Source organism: Pseudorca crassidens, chromosome 3 (assembly GCF_039906515.1).
Source record: "Pseudorca crassidens isolate mPseCra1 chromosome 3, mPseCra1.hap1, whole genome shotgun sequence".
Lineage (NCBI taxonomy): Eukaryota > Metazoa > Chordata > Mammalia > Artiodactyla > Delphinidae > Pseudorca > Pseudorca crassidens.
This window is the reverse complement of record NC_090298.1, coordinates 28,253,695-28,275,520: the sequence shown is the minus strand read 5'-3', so window position 1 is coordinate 28,275,520 and position 21,826 is coordinate 28,253,695. Positions and strand designations below refer to the sequence as shown.

Sequence of the window (21,826 nt, the reverse complement as noted above, 5' to 3'; positions counted from 1 at the left end):
CACCAGAGACCTCCCAGCTCCACATAGTATCAAACAGTGAAAGCTCGCCGAGAAATCTCCATCTCAACACTAAGACTCAGCACCACTCAACGAACAGCAAGCTACAGTGCTGAACACCCAATGCCAAACAACAAGCAAGGCAGGAACACAACCGCACCCATTAGCAGAGAGGCTTCCTAAAATCATAAGGTCACAGACACCCCAAAACACACTACCGGATGCAGCACTGACCACCAGAAACACAAGATCCAGACTCATCCACTGGAACACAGGCAGCAGTCCCCTCCACCAGGAAGCCTACACAACCCACTGAACCAACCTCAGCCACTGGGGGCAGGCACCAAAAACAACGGGAACTACAAACCTGCAGCCTGCGAAAAGGAGACCCCAAACACAGTAAGATAAGCAAAATGAGAAGACAGAAAAACACACAGCAGATGAAGGAGGAAGATAAAAACCCACCAGACCTAACAAATGAAGAGGCAACAGGCAGTCTACCTGAAAAGGAATTCAGAGTAATGATAGTAAAGATGATCCAAAATCTTGGAAGTAGAACGGAGAAAATACAAGAAACTTTTAACAAGGACCTAGAAAAACTAAAGAGCAAACAATGATGAACAACACAATAAATGAAATTAAAAATTCTCTAGAAGGAATCAAGAGCAGAATAACTGAGGCAGAAGAATGGATAAGTGACAAGGAAGAAAAAATAGTGGAAATAATTATTGCAGAGCAGAATAAAGAAAAAAGAATTGAGGACAGGGCTTCCCTGGTGGCGCAGTGGTTGAGAGTCCACCTGCCAATGCAGGGGACACGGGTTTGTGCCCCGGTCGGGGAAGATTCCACATGCCGCGGAGCGGCTGGGCCCGTGAGCCATGGCAGCTGAGCCTGCGTGTCCAGAGCCTGTGCTCCACAACGGGAAAGGCCACAACAGTGAGAGGCCCGCATACCGCAGGGAAAAAAAAAAAAAACACACATGGAGGCTAAATAATACACTACTTGATAACCAAGATATCACTGCAGAAATCAAAGAGGAAATAAAAAAATACCTAGAAACAAATGACAGTGCAAAAAAATGACCCAAAACCTATGGGATGCAGCAAAAGCAGTTTAAGAGAGAAGTTTATAACAATACAATCCTACCTCAAGAAACATCTCAAATAAACAATCTAATCTTACACCTAAAGCAGTTAGACAGATAAGAACAAAAAACCCCTAAGTTAGCAGAAGGAAAGAAATCATAAAGATCAGATCAGAAATAAGTGGAAAAAAATGAAGGAAACAGTAGCAAAGATCAATAAAACTAAAAGCTGGTCCTTTGAGAAGATAAACAAAATGGATAAACATTAGCCAGACTCATCAAGAAAAAAAGGGAGAAGCCTCAAATCAACAGAATTAGAAATGGAAAAGGAGAAGTAACAACTGACACTGCAGAAATACAAAGGATCATGAGAGATTACTACAAGCAACTCTATGCCAATAAAATGGACAACCTGGAAGAAATGGACGAATTCTTAGAAAAGCACAACATTATGAGACTGAACCAGGAAGAAATAGAAAATATACACAGACCAATCACAAGCACTGAAATTGAGACTGTGATTAAAAATCTTCCAACAAACAAAAGCCCAGGACCAGATGGCTTCACAGGCGAATTCTATCAAACATTAGAGAACAGCTAACACCCATCCTTCTCAAACTCTTCCAAAATACAGCAGAGGGAGGAACACTCTGAATCTCACTCTACGAGACCACCATCACCCTGATACCAAAACCAGACACAGATGTCAGAAAGAAAGAAAACTACAGGTTAATATCACTGATGAACGTACATGCAAAAATCCTCAACAAAATACTAGCAAACAGGGCTTCTCTGGTGGCTCAGTGGTTGAGGGTCCACCTGCCGATGCAGGGTACACGTGTTCATGCCCCAGTCTGGGAGGGTCCCACATGCTGCGGAGCCGCTGGGCCCGTGGGCCGTGGCCGCTGGGCCTGCGTGTCCAGAGCATGTGCTCCACGACAGGAGAGGCCACAGCAATGGGAGGCCCGCGTACCACAAAAAACAAACAAACAAACAAACAAAAATACTACTAGCAGACAGAATCCAACAGCACATTAAAGGATCATACATGAGAATCAAGTGGGTTTTATCCTAGGAATCCAAGGATTCTTCAATATACGCAAAACAATCAATGTGATACACTCTACTAACAAACTGAAGGATTAAAAAACCTATGATCTTCTCAAGAGATGCAGAAGAAGCTTTTGACCAAATGCAACAGCGATTTATGCTAAAAACCCTCCAGAAAGTAAGCATAGAGGGAACTTACCTCAACATAATAAAGGCCATATATGACAAACCCACAGCCAACATCGTTCTCAATGGGGAAAAAATGAAACCATTTCCTCTTAGATCAGGAAAAAGACAAGGTTGCCCAGTCTCACCACTGTTATTCAACATAGTTTTGGAAGTTTAACCATGGCAATCAGTGAAGAATAAGAAATAAAAGGAATCCAAATCGGAAAAGAAGAAGTAAAGCTGTCAGTGTTTGCAAACGACATGATACTATACATAGCGAATGCTAAAGACTCTACCAGCAACTACTAGAGCTAATCAATGAATTTGGTAATGTTGCAGGATACAAAATTAATACACAGAAATCTCTTGCATTCCTATACACTAATGATGAAAAATCTGAAAGAGAAATTAAGGAAACCCTCCCATTTACTGCAACAAAAAGAACAAAATACTTTGGAATAAACCCACCTAAGGAGACAAAGGACCTATATGAAGAAAACAAAAGGCCTATATGCAGAAAATTATAAGACACTGATGAAAGAAATTAAAGATGATACAAACAGATGGAGAGATATACCATGTTCTTGGATTTGGAAGAATGAACATTGTGAAAATGACTGTACTACCCAAAGCAATCTACAGAGTCAATGCAATCCCTATAAAACTACCAATGGCATTTTTCACAGAACTAGAACCAAAAATTTCACAATTTGTATGGAGACACAAAAGACCCTGAATAGCTAAAGCAATCTTGAGAAAGAAAAACGGAGCAGGAGGAATCAGACTCCCTCACTTCAAACTATACTACAAAGCTACAGTAATAAAGACAGTATGGTACTGGCTCAAAAACAGAAATATAGATAAATGGAACAGGACCGAAAGCCCAGAGATAAACCCACACACATATGGTCACCTTATGTTTGATAAAGGAGGCAAGAATGTACAATGGAGAAAAGACAGCCTCTTCAATAAGTGGTGCTGGGAAAACTGGACAGCTACATGTAAAAGAATGAAATTAGAACACTCCCTAACACCATACACAAAAATAAACTCAAAATGTATTAAAGACCTCAATGTAAGTCCAGACACTATAAAACTCTTAGATGAAAACTTAGGCAGAACACTCTCTGACATAAATCACAGCAAGATCCTTTTTGAACCACCTCGTAGAGAAATGGAAATAAAAACAAAAATAAACAAATGGGACCTAATGAAACTTAAAAGTTTTTGCACAGCAAAGGAAACCATAAACAAGACCAAAAGACAACCCTCAGAATGGGAGAATATATTTGCAAATGAAGCAGCTGACAAAGGATTAATCTCCAAAATTTACAGGCATCTCATCCAGCTCAATATCAGAAAAAGAAATAACCCAATCCAAAAATGGGCAGAAGACCTAAATAGACATTTCTCCAAAGAAGATATACAGATTGCCAACAAACACATGAAAGGATGCTCAACGTCACTAATCATTAGACAAATGCAAATCAAAACTACAATGAGGTATCACCTCACACCAGTCAGAATGGCCATCATCAAAAAATACACAAACAATAAACGCTGGAGAGGGTGTGGAGAAAAGGGAACCCTCTTGCACTGTTGGTGGGAATGTAAATTGATACAGCCACTTTGGAGAACAGCATGGAGGTTCCTTATAAATCTAAAAATAGAACTGCCATATGACCCAGCAATCCCACTACTGGGCATATACCCTGAGAAAACCATAATTCAAAAAGAGACATGTACCACAATGTTCATTGTAACTCTATTTAGAATAGCCAGGACATGGAAGCAACCTAAGTGTCCATTGACAGATGAATGGATAAAGAAGATGTGGCACATATATGTAATGGAATATTACTCAGCCATAAAAAGAAATGAAATTGAGTTATTTGTAGTGAGGTGGATGGACCTAGAGACTGTCATACAGAGTGAAGTAAATCAGAATGAGATAAATGAATACTGTATGCTAACACATATATATGGAATCTAAAAACAAGAAAGCAAGAACCTAGGGGCAGGACAGGAATAAAGATGCAGACTTAGGGAGTGTACTTGAGGACACAGAGAGGGGGAAGTGTAAGCTGGGATGAAGTGAGTGAGTGGCGTGGACTTATATATACTACCAAATGTAAAATGGGTAGCTGGAGGGAAGCAGCTGCATAGCACAGGGAGAGCAGCTCGGTGCTCTGTGACCACCTAGAGAGGTGAGTTAGGGAGAGTGGGAGGGATTTTCAGGAGGGAGGAGATATGGGGATATATGTATATGTATAGCTGATTCACTTTGCTATAAAGCAGAAACTAACACACCATTGTAAAGCAATTATACTCCAATAAAGATGTTAAAAATTAAATTATTTAATTAAATAATATGCTAATGGATTAAATTGTTTTATAAATTCTCTTTCTGATTTACTCTCCAGAGAGATCTTAAACCCTCCCTTTCACTTATACTTGATTTGATTATGTTGTTATTTGGGGAATTTTCACATTTCCAAAATGGTTCATCATTTCCTCTTTTTTTTTTTTTTTTTTGGCATGTTCTGAATAAACTTAAGGCTTTGTAAGGCAAGACCAGTCAGCCTTTGGAGAGTATATTTCATTTTATTTTTTCAGGTTCTCTTATTTATGTCCACAGTCCTAAACCTGGGGGGTTCTTGCTTTTGACGTATACTAGTTACTAATACTTAGTTTATGTAACTGCACTTGTTTGTCTTTAAAGACAGCTGTTTTTACTTTAATAGTGACCAGTTTTGAGAAATGGATAGTCTATTACCGAAGTGTAAAAATATTTTTAGTCCCCAGTGAATGAGGTAAATTTTTTTTTTTTTTTTTTTTTTTTTTTTAGTGAAAATAAGCTCCCCGGCTGAGGCATTTTTTTTTAACATCTTTATTGGAGTATAATTGCTTTACAATGGTGTGTTAGTTTCTACTTTATAACAAAGTGAATCAGTTATACATATACATATGTTCCCGTATCTCTTCCCTCTTGCATCTCCCTTCCTCCCACCCTCCCTATCCCACCCCTCTAGGTGGTCACAAACCACGGAGCTGATCTCCCTGTGCTATGCAGCTTCTTCCGACTAGCTATCTATTTTATGTTTGGTAGTGTATATATGTCCATGCCACTCTCTCACTTTGTCACAGCTTACCCTTCCCCCTCCCCATATCCTCAAGTCCATTCTCTAGTAGGTCTGTGTCTTTATTCCCGTCTTACCTCTAGGTTCTTCATGACATTTTTTTTCTTTCTTAGATTCCATATATATGTGTTAGAATATGGTATTTGTTTTTCTCTTTCTGACTCACTTCACTCTGTATGACAGACTCTATGTCCGTCCACCTTACTACAGATAACTCAATTTCATTTCTTTCTATGGCTGAGTAATATTCCATTGTATATATGTGCCACATCTTCTTTATCCATTCGTCTGTTGATGGACACTTAGGTTGCTTCCATGTCCTGGCTATTGTAAATAGAGCTGCAATGAACATTTTGGTACATGAGTTTTTTTGAATTATGGTTTTCTCAGGGTATATGCCCAGTAGTGGGATTGCTGGGTTGTATGGTAATTCTATTTTTAGTTTTTTAAGGAACCTCCATACTGTTCTCCATAGTGGCTGTATCAATTTACATTTCTACCAACAGTGCAAGAGGGTTCCCTTTTCTCCACACCCTGTCCAGCATTTATTGTTTGTGTATTTTTTGATGATGGCCATTCTGACTGGTGTGAGATGATATCTCATTGTAGTTTTGATTTGCATTTCTCTAATGATTAATGATGTTGAGCATTCTTTCATGTGTTTGTTGGCAATCTGTATATCTTCTTTGGAGAAATGTCTATTTAGGTCTTCTGCCCATTTTTGGATTGGGTTGTTTGTTTTTTTCTTATTGAACTGCATGAGCTGCTTGTAAATTTTGGAGATTAATCCATTGTCAGTTGCTTCATTTGCAAATATTTTCTCCCATTCTGAGGGTTGTCTTTTGGTCTTGTTTATGGTTTCCTTTGCTATGCAAAATCTGAGGCATTTTAAATCTATCCAAAGCCAGCCTGAAGAGATGAACAGGTCTGGCAGCTCAGCTATCATTGCTAAAGTACATGGCTCCAGCATTGACCTTCAGCTCTGTTGGGAAAGGCCACAGTGTTCTGCCAAGAAGGGGATCTGGTTGCAAGTATGTGATGGCAGCCAGCTGCTGACAGTTGTGCATGGGCAATGGAAAGATGTGTTGGCTCAACTCTGACAACACCAGAGCTGACAGGTCCCTGAGAGATGGTGGTATCTAGTGGCTCAAAGTTGTGTTGTGTGGAATCCGCCTCAGGGTCATCTGCCACAACCCAGTGATCAGAGCCACTTTCTTTTCTTTGCTTTTTGCTTAATCTTTGTTTGAAGAAAGGGTTCCATAAGTGAAATAAAATTTTAAAGTAGGAGTTCAGTTCATTTTCCTCATTACATTGGGGTGGAGTTGTGGGGACTGGTGATGAGAACATTTGTCCATGGTCACGGGACTTGCAGTTGGCTCTGTGCAGAAGTGGTTCAGGCCGGGCCCATAGGGAGTGAGTCAGCAGTGGGCCTGGACAAGGTGTCTAGGTCCTCTCAGACTTAAGACATTCTTCTTCCCTTTTCCAGGCAAGTGGAGCCTGGGAATCCCACCCCCATCTCTATGCCACCCATCTAAATAAGGTTCAGACTGACTCACCTAAAATGCTCACCTGCTGCTTAGTGGCTATGAGACTTTGAACAAATTTGAATAAATATAACCTCTTCGAATCTCATTTTTCTCACTTAAAAATGGCAATAATAAGACTTACCTCAAAACTTGTTGAGAATTAAATACAGTTGGCCCTCCCTATCTGAAGGTTCAGCCAACCACAGATTCAGCCAACCTTGGATGGAAAATACTCCAGAAAAAAAAGAAAAACTCCAGAAAATTCCAGAAAGCAAAATTTGGATTTGTTGCTCACTGGCAACTATTTGCATAGCATGTTATTGTATTTATAACTATTTACATAGCACTTACATTATATTAGGTATTACAAGTAATCTAGAGATGATTTAAAGTATACAGGAGGATGTGCGTAGGTTATATGCAAATATGTCATTGTATATAAATGACTTGAATATTCATGGATATTGGCATCTGCAGGGACTCCTGGAACTAATTCCCTGTGGATACAGAAGGGTGACTGTAATAAATGTCAGATCTGAAAAAATGTTCATCACAGGCCTGTCTCTTGATAGGCGCTCCGTCAGAAGTGGGCATTAGTGTTTGTGTTCTTCCTGAGTTGTGTTTCAGGAAACTCACTCATGCTGGTGGCAGGAAGGTGGGAACAAGGGTACTAGGTCTCACTTATCTGGAAGCTATAGAGTGTGGCCTGGTAAAGATTAACTTGAGAGGATCTTCTTGGGGGAAACTAGATCTCAAACCTGGCAGTCGGTACAATTCATGGCCAATTTCCAATTAATGGTAAACAGTTCTAAGCTAGTCAGAAATCTTCCTTCTTCATGGGAGCTCTGCATATGAGGCAGCAGAAGAGAATCCAGATGAGGGAAGAGTTGAGTTGGGGTAGGAGACAGAGCCTGGAGCAATTCCCTAAGTAGAAGAGGTAGCTTCTAGAAGCTACCAGCATGCTAAAAAGGCACCCTTGAAAGTACAGGAAACTATAATTTCCAGAGTCTCCTGCTCTGTGTTCACTTTCCCTGCTACCTGATAATACTCGAGCTGCCTCCAGGCAACTTCCTCAAGGCTTGGTCTGTTCCTGTCTGAAGGTGACCCTGAGTCTAAGAGAAAGGTGGCAGTTAAAGGCTCCACTACCTGAGAAAGCTCTAAATGAGAGTGAGCTTTGTGAAGAGCTGCCTAAAGCATTTGGGAAAGGAGGAAAAAAAAAAAAAAGCTGAATTATTTGTATTTCCCAGGGATCTTAAGTGCTTCTGCTGTGCTAGTGTTCAGGGTGTCCTGGACATCTCAGTGGACCCTGGACACACCCCTGCTCTTCCTTAGCTTCCGGTTTAGGGAAGTCATTCCTGTGTCAGGACAGGAAATCATCTGTACTTACACTGCCCACTTGGCTAGATTTCTTCCCTTAAAACAAACACGTCCCAGTCTCAGTGTGGAGAATCCTCTAACTGAAACAGTCCTCTCAGGGAGAAAAGTAAACAACTCTTGCAGTTCTTCTTTATTTGTGATTCATAAATCTGTTCCAATTCATTTTTAGTTTTTCCTTCACTCATGCATCAAGCATTTACTGGTGTCACTGTTTGCCAAGCACAGTATTAGGCACTGGATACAAAGCTAGTGGAGCTCTGGCCCTGTAGGTACTTAAAGCCTCACTGGACATTCCCCAAGCAGCAGGATATCACAGCAGGGTAGAAAGTGCTCAGAAGCTATCCCAGCCCAGAAGAGGGATCTCTAAACAGAGTGTGTGTGGTATGGAATGGACGGTGTCCTCCTGAATTTCCCATGTTGAAGTTCTAACCCCCAGTGTGACTGTATTTGGACATAGGGCTTTTAGGAGGAAACTAAGGTTAAATGAAATCATAAGGGTGGGGTCCTAATCCAATTGGATTGCTGGCCATATGAGAAGAGGATGAAAAAGAGATCCCTCTCTCTCTCCACATGCACACAGTGGGAAAAGAGGTCTCACCAGAGCCTGACCATGCTGGCATCCTGATCTTCCAGCTTCCAGGACCATGAGAAAGTAAATTTCTGTTGATGGTATTTTGTTGTGGCAGTCTGAGCTAAGATAATGTGTGTGTGTGTTTGAGGGGAAGTGGGGCGGGGGGGTTGGGGAGATAGGAGCTTCCCAGAATTGTTGGCACCTCACCTGCCCCCGAAGGACTGTCCGGCTTTGTCATCAGGCCTTGAAGATAAATGTGTAGGGCTGACTTCTTGTAGTTCATAACATTTCTTAGCCAAGTCTGGGATGACTTCCTCAGGACTCAGCAAAGTCAGCCTAGATATGTACAATTCTGTCTCCCAACTCAGTCCCAACAGGGCCCAATTCAAATCCCACCACTTCTGGCACTATCTGTAATAGAACTGATATCTCTCTCCTTGGGAATTATTTGAAACCTGATCATGACATTTTCATATGTTCTTGTTATCTTACGCACAATTAGATTGACTGTCACATCAGTGCGAAGATCATGTCACTTATTTCTTTGCCTCTATTCCTAGGAAGGTAGAATAGGGCTTGCCCATAGAGCCTGGTCCATATTGTTGCTGTCACCAGACAGACTTGGCTGGATCTAGGCTCTGTTGTTTACTACGTGACTCTGGGGAAATTATTTAACCTCTTTGAGCTTTGGTTTCCTCGTCTGTACTACGGTGATAACATTAGGGCTTATCAGATGGACTTGCTGGCACAGTGAATGAAGCATTGTGTATGGAGGGCTTAGCACAGGATCTGGCCTTTAGCACGTGCTTGGTGTAGGCTTGTTGAAAACCTTTTGATATGTGTCTTTACCAGACGCCGTCTCTCACTTCCATGTTTCCTCCTGCAAGACCATTTACTGAGTGACTCACCTATTTGCTGGAAAAATGAAGATAACCTGATGGGCTTTAAACTCTGTTTCTTAATATCAAGGAGATAAAAGGTTGAGGAGGGAGAGTAGAGAAGGAGAAGTGAGAAAAGAAAGAAAGGACTGGGAGAAGCAGAGAAATCGCCTTTATTCTACCAGTGTCTTACCTGTGCCGGCCTCCTGCCAGACCTTAGACACATTTGGGCCTGAGGAGGTGGGAGGGGGGAACCACAGCCAGCCAGGGATCCAAGGCTGCAGCCTGGAGCACAGGGTTCTCTTTAATGAAAGGGCTGCATACTGCACGGTGTCTGCCAACTGCAGTGAGCTGAGGGCTATACGAGGGGGCCAGCACCCAGGGAAGGGATGCAGAGCCTGTGGAGCCAAGGGAGAGGAGGGGACCGTGTGACCAAGGGCTTTGTGAGGGCACTGGGTTGCCCAGGTAGGTGAGCTCGTGGAGAGCACTGAGCATCCTTGCACCTTGGAGGAGACCCATCCCCACACGGCAAAGACAGGAGACCGAGAAAAGGAGATTGCACCTCACCCATGTTGGTAAGGTTCCTCTACTTGGCCCAGTCTTCTGACACCACTCCCAGAAGCACAGACCCCACCTGAGCTCAGGGTGGCTGGTTCCCTGGCTTGTGCAGAAAGATTTAGAAACAGGTTGTAGTTTGAAAATGTTCCCATGAGCTTCAAAAAGAGATGAAAGGGTGAGAGACAGGAGGTCAGTAGGGGTTCAGAGTTAGAAACCATCAGTCAACTCTCTGGAGAGTCCTTAGGGAAGTCATACTTATCCATGCAAAGTAAGGGGAGAAGGAAGATAGAAAGTTGTTCTACCGCAGATGAGGGGTTAACCGTCTCCCCGTTTGTAAGTCTTCACAGCACTTCCCCCTAAGGTTTCTGCAATCCTGAATTATTTTTCAAAAGTCTCATATCAAAGTACAGCTTTATTATTTTCAAGGAAAACTCACAATAATAGAATTTGAATTTATTTAGCCCTATGGTCATGTGTTATTTCTTTTGTAAATATTACTCAGTGTAGTGTGTTCTAACTTCACATATAAAGCAAAACTGAGGAACCAGGATGGGTTACATAGTAAACCAGTGTAATCAGCTCTACAATCCAGAGAGCACTGTGGGGAAAGGAGCGGATATGGTTTTAGTTGTCCCTATTCCATGTCTGAGGCAGGGCCTCAGGAGGAGGTGTGGTTCTAGATGGCTCGGAAGAACAGGACCAGACTAATAAGTGGAAATGCCAGGGAGGAGGTTCCAGCTCACTACAGGAGGGAACTGTGAGTTGGTGCGTGCCCCCAGCACCGGAAGTATTCAAGCTGAGGCTGAGTGGCCATCACCAGAGAGGAGGAAGGGGTGTGAGCTTTGCTGTTCTGCTCTCCTGTTCTGCCCTGGCCAGCGGTCCAGGGTGCCGATGAGAGTAGGTAGCAGGTGTGTGGCTGTCTTCCTGATAGAAATCTTCAAAGACTGAGACTGCTTCTCCATCAGCCCAGGCTCCTTTCCTTATTTACTCTTTTGGTAAATTGATCTTTTGTCAACTCTCTAAACCATTCTGAGCCCACTGAAACCTTTTAGACTTGACCACCACTTGGGTTAAACCTCCCAATGTGTGAAGTAGCACTTTATTCTTATTTTGGTTTTAAATAGACCTCTTTCAGGTTTCAAAGACGTGCTTCTCAAACTTCTGGGAGTTTGAGAATGATTCTAATTCTCTTCATGATTCTATAGCCTCTTCTGGGTTTTGCCTTCCAGACTATGATCCTCATATATTGTCTTTTCCATACTTAAACCTATGAGTCACCTTGAGAGTTTTACTGTGCTTTGCTAGATCTTTTCCAGCTTTTTAAAAATACCTTCGTGAAGTAGGATATCCTGAACCACATGCAGCTTTTCCAGCTTACATTTCTGCAGTTTTATGCATATTTACTCTGTGGGAGGCAGTGTGGTGTATATGAAAATGCGTGATTTTAGGGCATAGAAAATCCTGGATCTTCCATGGATGTTATGGGCTGTGTGACTTTGGGGAGTTATTTAACCAGCCACTTTGAGCATCAGTTTCCGCATTTGCAAGATGGAGATAGCAGTAGGCACCTCAGATGTTCATGAGGATAAACAACTTGGCTTTTTTAAAAAATAATTATTTATTTGGCTGCACTGGGTCTTAGTTGAGGCACGTGGGATCTTCGTTGCCGCATGCAGGATCTTTAGTTGCAGCATGTGGGATCTAGTTCCCTGACCAGGGATGGAACCCAGGCCCCCTGCACTGGGAGTGTGGAGTCCTAACCACTGGACCACCAGGGAAGTCCTGCAACTTAGCATTTTAAAGTCTAGTACCCTGCCTTGCGTTCAGTAAGCCCTGAATAATTTAGAGGAGAAGGAGCTGGAGAAGGAGAAGAAAGTTCCCATTCTTGATTATAATATCTTTTTAATGAGGGACCTATTTAATGAAACAGGTAATAATTATTTCAGAGCAGTATATTTGAACCTCCCTGTCATATTCCAATTTCACTTATCTGGGTCATATTCATTTAAACTGATCTCTTCTTTCATTCCAGTCAAATAGATAAGAACGTTGTATTCATGCATTATTAAATATAACTTAAACTTACAGCCTTGCCTCTTTATAAACATAAGTGAGTAATATGTGAGAGAGATAGAGAATGAACCCGCTATCTTCTGGTTAATGTTTAGACAGTCTTGGCACCTCCCAGAAGCAAGAGCTACAGCGAGAGAAGTGGGAGAGGAGCAAGCTGCCAGGCAGAAGCCTCTCTCGGCGTTCCATCAGCAAGGAGAGGTGGGTGGAGACCCTGGTGGTGGCCGACACGAAGATGATTGAGTACCATGGGAGCGAGAATGTGGAGTCCTATATCCTCACCATCATGAACATGGTACGTCAGACCACGTGGGGACAGGGGCAGCTGGTGAATAGATACCACTAGAGGTGCTCCATCCCCCAAATAAGAGACCTTCTTTTGATCCCTTTTTTTTTTTTTTTTTTTTTGTGGTACGCGGGCCTCTCACTGTTGTGGCCTCTCCCGTTGTGGAGCACAGGCTCCGGAAGCGCAGGCTCAGCGGCCATGGCTCACGGGCCCAGCCACTCCGCAGCATGTGGGATCTTCCCGGACCGGGGCACGAACCCGTGTCACCCGCATCGTCAGGCAGACTCTCAACCACTGCGCCACCAGGGAAGCCCCCTTTATTTTTTAATTTTTTTTTTAATTTTTTTTTTTGGCTGCACAGCTTGCAGGATCTTAGTGCCCCGACCAGGGATTGAACCGGGCCCTTGGCCCTGAAAGCGCAGAGTCCTAACCACTGGACTGCCAGGGAGTTCCCTGGTCCTTTTAATATATATATATATATATATATGTATATATTTGTATTTATATTTATAAATATATTCCATGCCTAGATAATTAAGGACAAATTATTCTTTCTCTTAAAAACACGTATCCTAGGAAAACTTATAATGTGTCATGTACATTTTCTACTAGTTACTTATCAAGTGACTCAATCATTTTAGTATGATTTTTTTCCTCACTGATTTATATAAGTTCACAAATGAGGAAACTGAGACAAAGAACTAGAACATGATTTCTTCAAGGTAGTTGGAGCTAGAATTGGAATAAAGTTAAGGACCCCTAATTTGAAGCTTCCGTTTTGCCTTGTAATGCTTCCTGCTTTCCCACGTGGCCGTATCTCACTCATCTTTGCACTCCACCAAAAATTCCTGATCTATAAGATAAGGAATTATTTCAACTACATTACAGTTCTGTTTCTTCCCCTCCTCCAGCATTTATCTGTTCTCTGTTCATGTGAGCCTAACGGTTTTCCGTTTCTGACTCTAGGTCACCGGGTTGTTCCATAACCCAAGCATTGGCAATGCAATTCACATCGTTGTGGTTCGGCTCATTCTACTTGAAGAAGAAGAGGTAAGGAATAGTTTCCCCACCGGTCTTGTGACCTGGCTCTTCACACTCCCTACCTGCTTCCTTCAGAAGAGCTGTGGATGGACAAGAAAGAGGGTACCAGAAAGATGTTTGGAAGCCCATCCGTGTTATTTTCTTGGGAATTCAGGGATGTCAAGTGGGAGATAGAGAACGTTTCCAAGATATACAGACTTGAAATCACCTGACGGTCTTTGTATCTAGTAACTCACAAATCAGATTGACAGCAGTGACTAAGAATGTTCCACAGTGGAAACAGACTAAATCATGTTATGGCTGGGTGATTCAAATAAAAGTTAGGAGAGACATGGTAATACTGAACCTTTTACACCGTTTATTTACCTCTTGCATGTTAATACATGTCTCTCGGATCTGGGCCCGCTTGTCTCTCCGCAATTTTACTTGGGGATTCTATCTCTTCTCAGAGACTTAGAGATCATGTGTATGCTGAGACTCAACTGATACCTCAAGCCCAGACCTCCTACTTGAGCTCCAGACTTACATCCAGTTGCTTATTTGACATCTCAACCTGGATGTGTTCTACTCCACTTGAACTTGGAAACTTAGTCCAAAGTGGAATTCTTGATTACTCCCTGCCCGAATCATCTCAGCCCTGCCTTCCACCCTTCCCCTACCCTCCATCTTACCCATCTCAGTAAACGGTGCTATTGTGCACTGTTACATAAGCCTGGGAGTCACTCTTGCTTCCCTCCTTTCTTATCTTCCACGTTCCACAGCAAGGCCCACCGTGCTCCTGCCTTCAAATTGCATCTCAAAATCACCCACTGTTCATCATGTCCACAGTCATTGTGTTGGTTTATGGCTTTTATCATATCCTGCCTAGACTACCACAGTGAGATCCCAAATGCTCTTCCTATTTTAAGCCTTCCCTGACACCCCCAGCACCCTAATCCAATCTCTGCGTAGCAGTTAGAATGGCAATTTTAGATACAAATTGAGTTGCTCCACTGAGCAAAACTATTTAATGGATTTATGTCGTTTTTAGAACAAATTCAGCATTTCTTACTGCGTCCTGCAGAGACATTCATGGTCTAGCCTCCGTCCACCTTTCCATTTTTTCCTTGTGTCACTCTCTGCCTCGCTTACCCCATATCCCCCCACTTTGCCCACCCCCGCACTGGACATCAGATAGGTTCCAGAACACGCAAGGCCCCCGTCAGCCTCATGACCTATGCACTTGAGGTTCCCAGTGCCTGAAGCACTCCTGCCCTGGCTCTGCTCAGTGGCTGACACCTTCTCACCTCTCAGGCCTCTATTGAAATGCTGCCTCTTCAGAGAGGTCTCAATGACCAGCCTTCCCAAAGCTGGTCCCACTTAACTGTTCTCCATCACGGAAAGTGATTTACTTCCTTTACTGATACCACTCTTGCAATTCATTAACAGTCTGTGTATTTGTTTTCTCTTTTCTTATTTATCTCAGCCACCATCAGAATGTGAATTCCATGAGAGCGGTAACTATGTCCCTTTATCCTTGGCTTTGTCTCCAGCACTGAACACAGTGCCTGGCCATGAATGAATGAATAAATAAATGAATGAAGTAAAATTTAGTGAATGACTGAACCAGCCAACCTGATGAAATGACTTTGCAATCTATAGCACTTAGCCAGCAGCTGAGATATGTGAAGAAGGGCATCGTTCAAATCTTCATCAGCAAGAGATCTGAGGTCAAAATGCTCAGGGCAGGGTTGATTGCTTTCGGAGGAGAAGCCTCCAGGCAGAAGATTTTAAAACAACGATCTCTGGAGCCTGATCCTTTTTCCTTCTTCTCCCCTCTACCATCGCTATTTCCCTTAGTCACTCAAGATATACTTTGGGTATCTTGGAATACCGATGGATATATTATTTCCCTTCCTGTAAACCTTTTGTTAAGAAAATTTACCCAAAACTTAGAAACCAGGCAAAACAAAAATTATGTGTCCTTTCAGTGTCTAACTGACCTATCTCACTCTATGGGAATGTAACTTTGTTTGATTATTATTCATGATTGATTAGGGTCTAGACATGGTAAAGTTAGGTGTTAACATGCAGGAAACTGATAGAGTACAAATGGGTTTTGGACAGTAGAGATGGAAATGATTTGTGTCCAGCAAGAAGATAACTCCAAAGACTATGGTTTTATTGGTCTGTGGAACATTATGTAATTTTGTATCTAATGTAGCAGTCTTAGGCCAGCATTCTTTTTTTTTTTTTTAACTGACTATAGTTGCATCAGTTTCATGTATCTGCCTTCGAACCAGCTTTGCCATCTTGCCTGTCTCCTTATTAGTGAGTTAAATATATCTTGAACATGGGCTCACTATATATCTGTCTGAGAATTATGTTTTTAACTTTTTGAAAATTATACCTGGATACCTTGGAAGACAAATTTTCACTACTGTATAATGGCCTAGCATATATGCATGCTTAGCTACAGGGGGAAAAAAGGAAGGTTCTTCTGGGTGTGGGAAGGAAAAACCTTTACCCTCTGCAGTTTCAACAGCAGCACTAGTGGGAGCTCAACATGTGGCTTCTGTGGATTTTGGGCCCCTTTTAACTCTGTAGCTCTTCATTCCAGGAAACAATGCCGCCAAAGTCTTGCTTCCAGTGGAATCCTTTGAAAGAACTGGATTGGCCATTACCTCTCTGACCCCACCACAGTTACATTGTTTTTCTTCTTCCCTTCCTCATTTCGCAAGTGCAATGAGACACAAATGATTTGCTGCAAAAATCCATGGCTTCCTTTCTCCCACTTGCCAAATATCTTCCTCATTCAAGCTTTTATAGACTCTCCAAGGGGTACAAGGTTCATAATTTGACAACAGAACGGCCAGCTCATTGGAGAGTTGCAATTCACAATTCTCATTTTCTTGATTCCCAGATCATGGCTCTCACTGTTCTTCACATCTTGGACTAATGAGCAGCCCCATCAACAGCAAACAGCAATGATTCCAGCCCTTAACTTACATCAGGGTAGCAGCCAGAGGCAGGAAGTACAGTGTGAGGTACTGGGAGGTGACTGCTCTTGAGCAAGGAGACCTGAGTTCGAGTCCTGACTCTGTTATCATCCCGTAGGTAACTCTGAGAAAGTCACATCATTGCTGCATCCCTCCTTTTTTCTTCATCTGTAAATGAGAAGCACGTTGTGGTACGTCAACTCTATGTCTCATGCTGTGCTAGCTGGTGAGGGTACAAATATGAATCAACGTCGTATTTCTGATTGTGAGGAGCTTAGCATCTCCTGCACAAAGGCACAGAATAGAAAATTTCAAATTGAGCTTGTCATGAATACAAAGAAAAGAAAAAGAGTACCTGGGATAAGGAAGGATACTTGGATGTCTATGCTGGGTTTTAGAGGATGAGAAGAAATTAACCAGTGAGGAAGGACATCCCAGGAAGGGGAACCTAGAAGTAGGGACAATAGCCTTAGTGCTTAAACTAAGCACTAAGCATGCATATATGCTAGACCATTTATCTGTGAGAGGCTGTGAACACACCACTGATCATGAACCACAAAATGGGAGGCTCAGAAACCTTGCTGTGAAAAAAGGAAACAATGAGATTTTGTCGGAGGCAGGAGAGAAAACAGCCGATGGAAACCTGCCCACCTCCGTTCACACCTGGTCTTGTTCCAGTGTTACCTGTCTCTGTGTGTGACATCATCATCCTTCCTGTTGTAGAAGCCAAAGACCCAGAAGGCATCCATGACACCTCCTTCTCCCCCCTCCACCCCATATCCAGCCCATCATCATGTACTCACAGTTTTCTCTGACCATCTCATTTACATCACTTTAATTCAAGATACAGTTATCTCTTTCCTGGGCTATAGTTGTATGTACTTTCTGGTCTGCTTGGATTCCTTTTGATCTTGTTTTCTCATTGCAGCCAGGATGATCTCTAAATGGTAATCTGATTATCTCTACCCTCCTGACACCCCTTTCCAAAGCCCATCCCTGGTTTAAAGCAATCCAGTGTTTCTCTGATTCCCTCTCTAATCACTTACTATGCCCTCCTTGCTCTTGAGATAGAGTGATAGTCTTCTACTTATCATGCTTTCTCCTGCTGCTGGTCTTGTTATTGCCTGGACTGTCTTCCTTTTTGACTTCACTTAGTTAACACCTTCATCCTTCAGATCTCAGCTCAAGTGTCTCCTGGCTGGGGAAGCCTTCCCTGATGTCCATGCCCAGTAATATTTTATTATATACTCCCACAATACTGCATTTCTCCTTCATAGCACATATCCGAATTGTAACTTTACATCTATTTGCCTGCCATACTTTCCTCCATTAGTGTGTAAGACTGGGTCTGGCAAAGGTTGGGTCTGGTGTTGCTTGCCACTTAGCCCTACTGGTATATAACAGATAAGAGAAAGAGTGAATGAGTGAGGCCAGCAGTCAGTGGGTGAAGATAAGTGGCCAAGTCATGACAAGCCTGTGGCCCCATAAAGGGGTTTGGATCTAATCCTGTGGGAGTCTCTGGTTGATTCCAAACTGAGAGATGAAATGGAGAGAAAGGCATTAGAGAGATGGCTCTGAGGCTCTGTGGGAAGTGACGTGAGGTGGGGAACACTGAGGTAGGTCTCTTCCATCAGTGACTTTCTATGGCTCTCATCTTTCTTATTCAAAGTCATACCTGACAGCTAACAGCATTTTGGACTTCATTTTCTGTGGTGGGTTCCAGAGACTTGGTGATTAACCTACATACATAAAATACAGTTTCTCTATGTCAGTTACTGCCATGTAAAAAACCACTGGGGAATTTCATCACATTTTGAGAATAAATTAGTCGGATGCAATACTAATTTGGGAGCATCCTGGAGATGTCTCAAAGAATAGAGGGTCACATTTTGGACCAGTGGAAACTCAGGTACACAAAACCATGAGCTGGAAAGATTTGTCTAGCATATTAAGACATCATGGTGAGATGAGATTGGCCATGTGTTGATAATTTTTGAAGCTAACTGATGGATTCATCGGGATTTATTACACTACTCCTTCCACTTTTGTATATGTTTGAAATTTTCCATAATAAAAAAGTTTTTAAAAATTAAAAAAAAAAAGACATCAGGGACCAAGCAATCAGAGTGGCTTCAGAGATGAGCCAGCTTGCTCTCTGTCCTATCCTGCCTCCATCCAGCCCTAAATCAAATTCTCATTTCCACCTTATGACCCTAGTCCTATCCTTTGAACTTCCATCCTCCCTCAAGGACTCGCACACGAACTTAACCTTTAGCCCTTTCCACTTTAGACCAACTCATTCAATGGCCTCCCTGCTCTACTTTTGGGCTGGGGTTACGGATAGGATTGCTCCCTTCCCTCCTACTCTTGTGAGCAGTTAACATTGTAGTGAGCACAGGTTTATAGTCAGTCCCCCCTCTTTCTAGTCATGTAACCTTTGGTAGGTTACTCATCTGTGTCTCCATTTCTTCATCTGGTAAATATTTACTTCCTAGGGTTGCTATGAGAATCAAACGTGTTAATTCATGTAATAGTCAGCCTCGTATCTGGCTTGTAGAAACCACTCCATCAGTGTTACTTGTCAGTATCATTCTTATTCTTATCATTGTCATCATCATCAGGTCCCACAACAACCCTGGAAACTTGTTACTGTAATACTCATTTCACAGATGAGGAAACTGTACCAAAGTCCTTGACAGAAAACAGAAAACCTAAAGGAGAAGATTAGAATCATAAGAAGTTGGAGGCTTCTTTTAAGAACAGGATGGAGACAAAACTGGGATGGGAGCGAGTTGGGATGACGCCAGCTAGATGGGCCCCAGGTCGCTGTGCCATTGAGGGGTAGAGCCTGCGGGTGTCAGGCTGGCTTGAAGGAGCTGCAGTAGAGCTGACAGACAGGAGGGAGATGACTTTTCACAGAGGATTTCGCTCTTGGTCTCAGAGTGATTTAGTGTTGGGTTCACTTCTGTGAGCCTCTGGGGTTAAAAGCCTGTTAACTCCGGCAGTTCAGACTGGTGACTTCCCTGTCCCCAGGGTGATTGGTGGGTCTGTTATAACCTATAGAACTGCTGCTTTTTCAAGATAAATGTCAAAAATAAGGTAAATGAATTCGTACATTCATCACTTTTTTTAAAAGTCAAGTATCTCGGGCTTCCCTGGTGGCACAGTGGTTAAGAATCCTCCTGCCAATGCAGGGGACACGGGTTCGAGCCCTGGTCTGGGAAGATCCCACGTGCCGCGGAGCAACTAAGCTCTTGCGCCACAACTACTGAGCCTGCGCTCTACAGCCCGTGATCCACAACTACTGAGCCTGCACGCCTAGAGCCCGTGCTCCGCAACAAGAGAAGCCACTGCAATGAGAAGCCCGCGCACCGCGACAAAGTGTAGCCCCCACTCGCTGCAACTAGAGAAAGCCCAAGCTCAAACACGAAGACACAGTACAGCCAAAAATAAATAAATTAATTTTTTAAAAAATCAAGTATCTCTTCCTTTGATCATCAGTTGAGTTATTCCACTTTATTGCTTTTCCCTTCTCTGCCTGTTCTCTTTCTTCCAGGAACCTAAGCCTGGCTAGCAGAGCACGATCAGATTGTGCGTTGAATCGCAAATTCTCAAGGAAATCAATACATGATTTTTTTTTCATTGTAAAGAGAGAGCTTACAAAGAGAACAATTTATAATAAAAGCCATGTTCTTGCAAGATCATCTTCTCTCTCCCATTTGGGACTCTTTCTGCGAGCCACCACTGATTTCCTCTAGGTCACCTCCCTGTCCAATCAGGTCACATACTCAAATAAATAGGAAAGGGGAAGTGGGAAGTGAATTGGACTTGTTTTAGAAAATGAGGTGAGAAAAAATGATGAAAGAACAAAAAGGGAAATCTATTTTTGTTTTCAAAGGAAATACGAAAAAAATTTGTCTGGATGGGGGTTTGCTTTGACAAGCTCGAATAATGACGAGGATGCTTTACAGGAAATGTTTGGTACTGTACAAGTCTCCCCTTATTCATTGTGTGCCAGTGTGATCTCTCCAAAGCTCCTCTGTATCTTGTGTGTGCTGAGGGCTGCATGGTGTTGAGGTGTAGCTAATAACACTAACCAAGGCTCCTGGGATCAAGTACATTCAAGAAACTGAGAAAGTGTTGGACTTAACCTCTTATGAGACTTGGAGATAAAAAGGCTGAGGAGGCTGAAAAAAGTGGTGCTTAATTCAAACTTCCTGGAAGAGTCACGACATCTAGCAGACAAGCAGTAAGCACTGAACTTGTGTTAAATGCCACATACTGTAGATGAAAGTTCTGCACAAGGGCAAGGCACCCAGCTACAAATGACCAGCAACTCAGTTAATTACACTTGCTTTGTCTGTAAGAGGAACTGACAGAGGCAGGGAGAAAGCAAGCAAGATTTGGGGGTAGACTTTGGGCCAATATTTTTTTTTCTCATGTCAATGAAAATTCAATTAACTATCAAGTTAAGAAGATTAAAAAAAGGGAATTTTATTTGAGCTAAACTGAGGGTTATAAACCGAGAACAGATTCTCAGAAAGCTCTGAGAATAACATCACACAGTTTTAACATTTTAACCTAGTGCAGCAAGTGCTGTGAACCAAGATGCCCAAGATGTATTTGTAGGAAACTACTCCAGATTGGGGGCAGGGAATGCTCCTTGGAAATGCCCCAGTTGAATCTTAAAGAATTAATAGATGCTGAGTAAGTTAAAGGGAGTAAATGATGAGAGAAAGGAGGTGTTCTAGGCAGAGCAAGCAGCCAGAAGAAAGCAAGGAGAAAAATAACGTGTGCGTGGGCCTGGAGGGAATGGTAATACAGGCAGTTTGAATGTTGCTGGAACATAAACTACGAGGTTGAAAATGAAGGGAGGGCTTCCTGGAGGTTAGACTTTAAAGGGTCTTGAGTCTTACATGGTGATATGAGCAGACTTTGATTTTGGCTAGATTAACTTGGCAATGGCAAGGAGGATAGATTTATCTAGTTTTTTATTTTATTTATTTATTTATTTTTTTGGCTGCATCGGGTCTTAGTTGCAGCACACAGGGTCTCCGTTGAGGCATACGGGTTTTTTCATTGTGGTGTAGGCTCTTCGTTGT

The 21,826-nt window shown here is 42.5% G+C and overlaps 1 protein-coding gene across 3 annotated transcripts in view; it reads left to right on the top strand.

Moving 5' to 3' along the window:
* ADAMTS12 (ADAM metallopeptidase with thrombospondin type 1 motif 12) overlaps nt 1-21,826 on the top strand; it is a 393,951-nt gene that overhangs the window by 206,739 nt on the left and 165,386 nt on the right. For 2 of the 3 annotated variants that reach the window (XR_010941915.1, XM_067730476.1), the window contains exons 4-5: nt 12,518-12,714; nt 13,672-13,755. Coding sequence is in view for 2 of the 3 variants with exons in the window: in XM_067730476.1 (XP_067586577.1) it covers nt 12,518-12,714; nt 13,672-13,755 (281 nt within the window). In the remaining variant the exon portion in view is untranslated. The remainder of the gene's footprint in view (nt 1-12,517; nt 12,715-13,671; nt 13,756-21,826) is intronic. The other variant, XM_067730477.1, reaches the window with a different exon arrangement.